Source organism: Penaeus monodon, chromosome 28 (genome assembly GCF_015228065.2).
Source record: "Penaeus monodon isolate SGIC_2016 chromosome 28, NSTDA_Pmon_1, whole genome shotgun sequence".
Classification (NCBI taxonomy): domain Eukaryota; kingdom Metazoa; phylum Arthropoda; class Malacostraca; order Decapoda; family Penaeidae; genus Penaeus; species Penaeus monodon.
In genome coordinates this window covers 5,174,247-5,176,937 of record NC_051413.1, presented here as the reverse complement: position 1 = coordinate 5,176,937, position 2,691 = coordinate 5,174,247, and the positions used below count along the sequence as shown (strand labels likewise).

The 2,691-nt window shown below is 37.3% G+C and overlaps 1 protein-coding gene across 1 annotated transcript in view; it reads right to left on the bottom strand.

Moving 5' to 3' along the window:
* The window catches only part of LOC119591316 (ATP-binding cassette sub-family G member 8-like), a gene marked incomplete in the record, with an annotated part of 74,919 nt that overhangs the window by 536 nt on the left and 71,692 nt on the right, over positions 1 to 2,691 (bottom strand). Inside the window, 4 exon segments of the mRNA XM_037940047.1 lie at positions 325 to 477; positions 856 to 1,107; positions 1,513 to 1,804; positions 2,478 to 2,661. Coding sequence (XP_037795975.1) covers positions 325 to 477; positions 856 to 1,107; positions 1,513 to 1,804; positions 2,478 to 2,661 — 881 coding nt within the window.

Sequence of the window (2,691 nt, the reverse complement as noted above, 5' to 3'; positions counted from 1 at the left end):
AACAATTGAGAGGGGAATCCGAGGGGTATCTAATTGGCTATAAGATTGAGGATAAAATGAATTAAATTTAATTAAGGTGGGCTATGTTTATTCTTTTATTGCATATCTTTGGTTTCTGTAGAAGGTTTTATTTCAATTTGATGAGAGTCCAATATTGAGTTGAATCAAATAATCTTTACAACCCACTGGACATACTAAAGAACAATCTGTCTGAAAAGTCTGCATCATCTAAATATTATCTGAAACTGTAAAATGTCTATACAATGTAAAATCAAAATTAATGACCAGTAGAGTCTCAAACAAATCCAATACACAAACACTTACCTTTCTCTGGATTACGGAGAGAGAATCCTGGAGAACAGGATTACGGTCACACAGGAACTCGCTCTTGCTGTTAAATTCATAGCGATTTACTTCGTGCAGTATCCACCTGACGGGAGACCACCATAATGTCGGCCAAGTCCAGACTGACATATCCTGTGATTAGAAAGAAGAACTTCATTAAGCTGTTCATTTGCTAACAGTTATGAATTCTGTTCTTTTGATTCAAATTAATATTATTTTTGGTTTGATCATCTTACAAGATCCATAATCAAACTATTCTATTTGGTGTTCTTATCATAATTTTATTTTCATATTGCTCTTTTCTGTGAACAATATTCAGAATCACCTCTATTGCTATCTTCTGAAAAGTGATATTGAAACAGAACTTTAGATGTTTTAAATCTCCTATTCTAAAACATTAGACAAAATACCCAAAAGAGAAAACATAAAATCAGATCCAGCTTTAAAAAAAGGCATAAAAACACTACATAGCAATTATTCCAGTATGATAAAAAAAAATCATCTACTTACCAATGGATGTACAGTGAAGCCAGAGCCTATTGTGGCCACTGTAAGCACAATGCCTGTGGACATAGCAGCCATGTGACGTGTGTTGAACAGGCAGGCAGAGGCAATGGCTATAGATCGAGCAGCAAAGAGGTACAGGAGCATGTACCCAATGTAGATGTAGAACTTCTCAGCTGAGGGGAATCCAGCAAGAGTGTAAGCTGGGAGAATGTATGCCAAAAATACACCTCCAGCTGCTAAGAAGCTGTAGCATATCTGAAAGAAAGGAGATGACCAGTTACATTATATGGTGTAAATGGGTAAGTGATAGAAACACTAAGTCTTTCAATACAGACTTGTAACCACAGACATTTCTCAATTATCTAAATGTAGTACAATATCACTGAAAGAAATTAGCAATATGAACTGTCATTCTTAAATGAAAAGCAATGTTATCTCATATTCAAAATGTATTTACAGGAAATATGAAGTAATATGATTCCAGGAATAAGAGTATCTCTTTTACCACACTATAGTTACAAGAGAGGTTCCACAACTTTTCACTGAACAACATGATATAATCCTTACATTCATATTCATACCATGAGAAAAAAAAACTGTAGGTTCTGTTAAGTGGATAAATCAACAACACATGCAGTGGAAAAATAAATTTCAACTCACTTTAGTTACGATATATATCCCCCTAGAGTACAGCCCATCTCCAATGTCCCTCGCTACTGCTGGCTTGTCTCTCCAAACTTCCGAAATGGCCATGAGGAGCACAGGCCACAGAGCAATACCAGCCATGGAATAGTGGAATCCAGCCCTGTTGTTGACGCTCTCCTGGTGCTGCGTCGGGGCGCTTCGCACATCCCAGAAAACAGCACCCACGAGGAGAGACATGATGCCCGCTACCATTGTCATGCCCAGCCAGTGCATCATATTGTATGGGAACTGGTAGATCATGGCACGGCTGTAAGAGGGAAGGGAACTGTTATTTTTCTGCACAATTTTCTCGGAATGGGAACAGAACATACAACCAAAGCAACATGTGCATGTCAGATTTAATGGGATTAATCATTTAATGGATCATGAATACATGTTATTTACTACTGGTTTCTTAAGGCTGAAGATAATTGGTGGAAGTATTTCTAAGAATTAATTTTATATTACATCAGCATTTCTAGCGGTTTACCTTTTACATTGCTTTGAAATCAGCTAATTCTAAATTTTGGGTTAGCTACTTAAATTATTTTCTGAAAAATAAAAATAAAATAACTTCATGTACCGCAGGAACAAAACTTTTGAAATTAGATAAACATAATAACTTCATATTACATATATAACAAAATAAATTCATGTGAAAAAACTGAAAACCTTAGTATCCCCTTCAACCTGAAGCATTCGTACATGAAACCTAATCAATAAACCAAATCTCATCCTTCATAAAACACACCCAACAAATGCAATACCATATAAATCCAATCCAAATTTACCTTAATTCACATCCTTTCTGCCAGTGAAAAACAACAAACAACTCTACCTTTTTAAAGATGTAAACAACAATTTCAAAATCATCAAAATCAAGTTTTGCAAAAGAACGCACTCTCCCGTTCTACAACAAACAAACCTCAAAGGTCACTTACATCCACAACCCAAGAAGCTGCATGCAGATGTTCTCCTTGCGGACTTTGGGTGGAAGAGGGCCAGGGGGGCCAGGGTCGCTGAGGGCCTCCTGACGTCTCCTGAAGGTCTCGGCCAGCATCTCGACCCTCTGGGAGGATTCTAGCATGGCCTCTGCACTAAGGTCATCCAGGGTCACAAGGTCAACTGTGGAAAATGAGGTGAGATGAAGTGCTA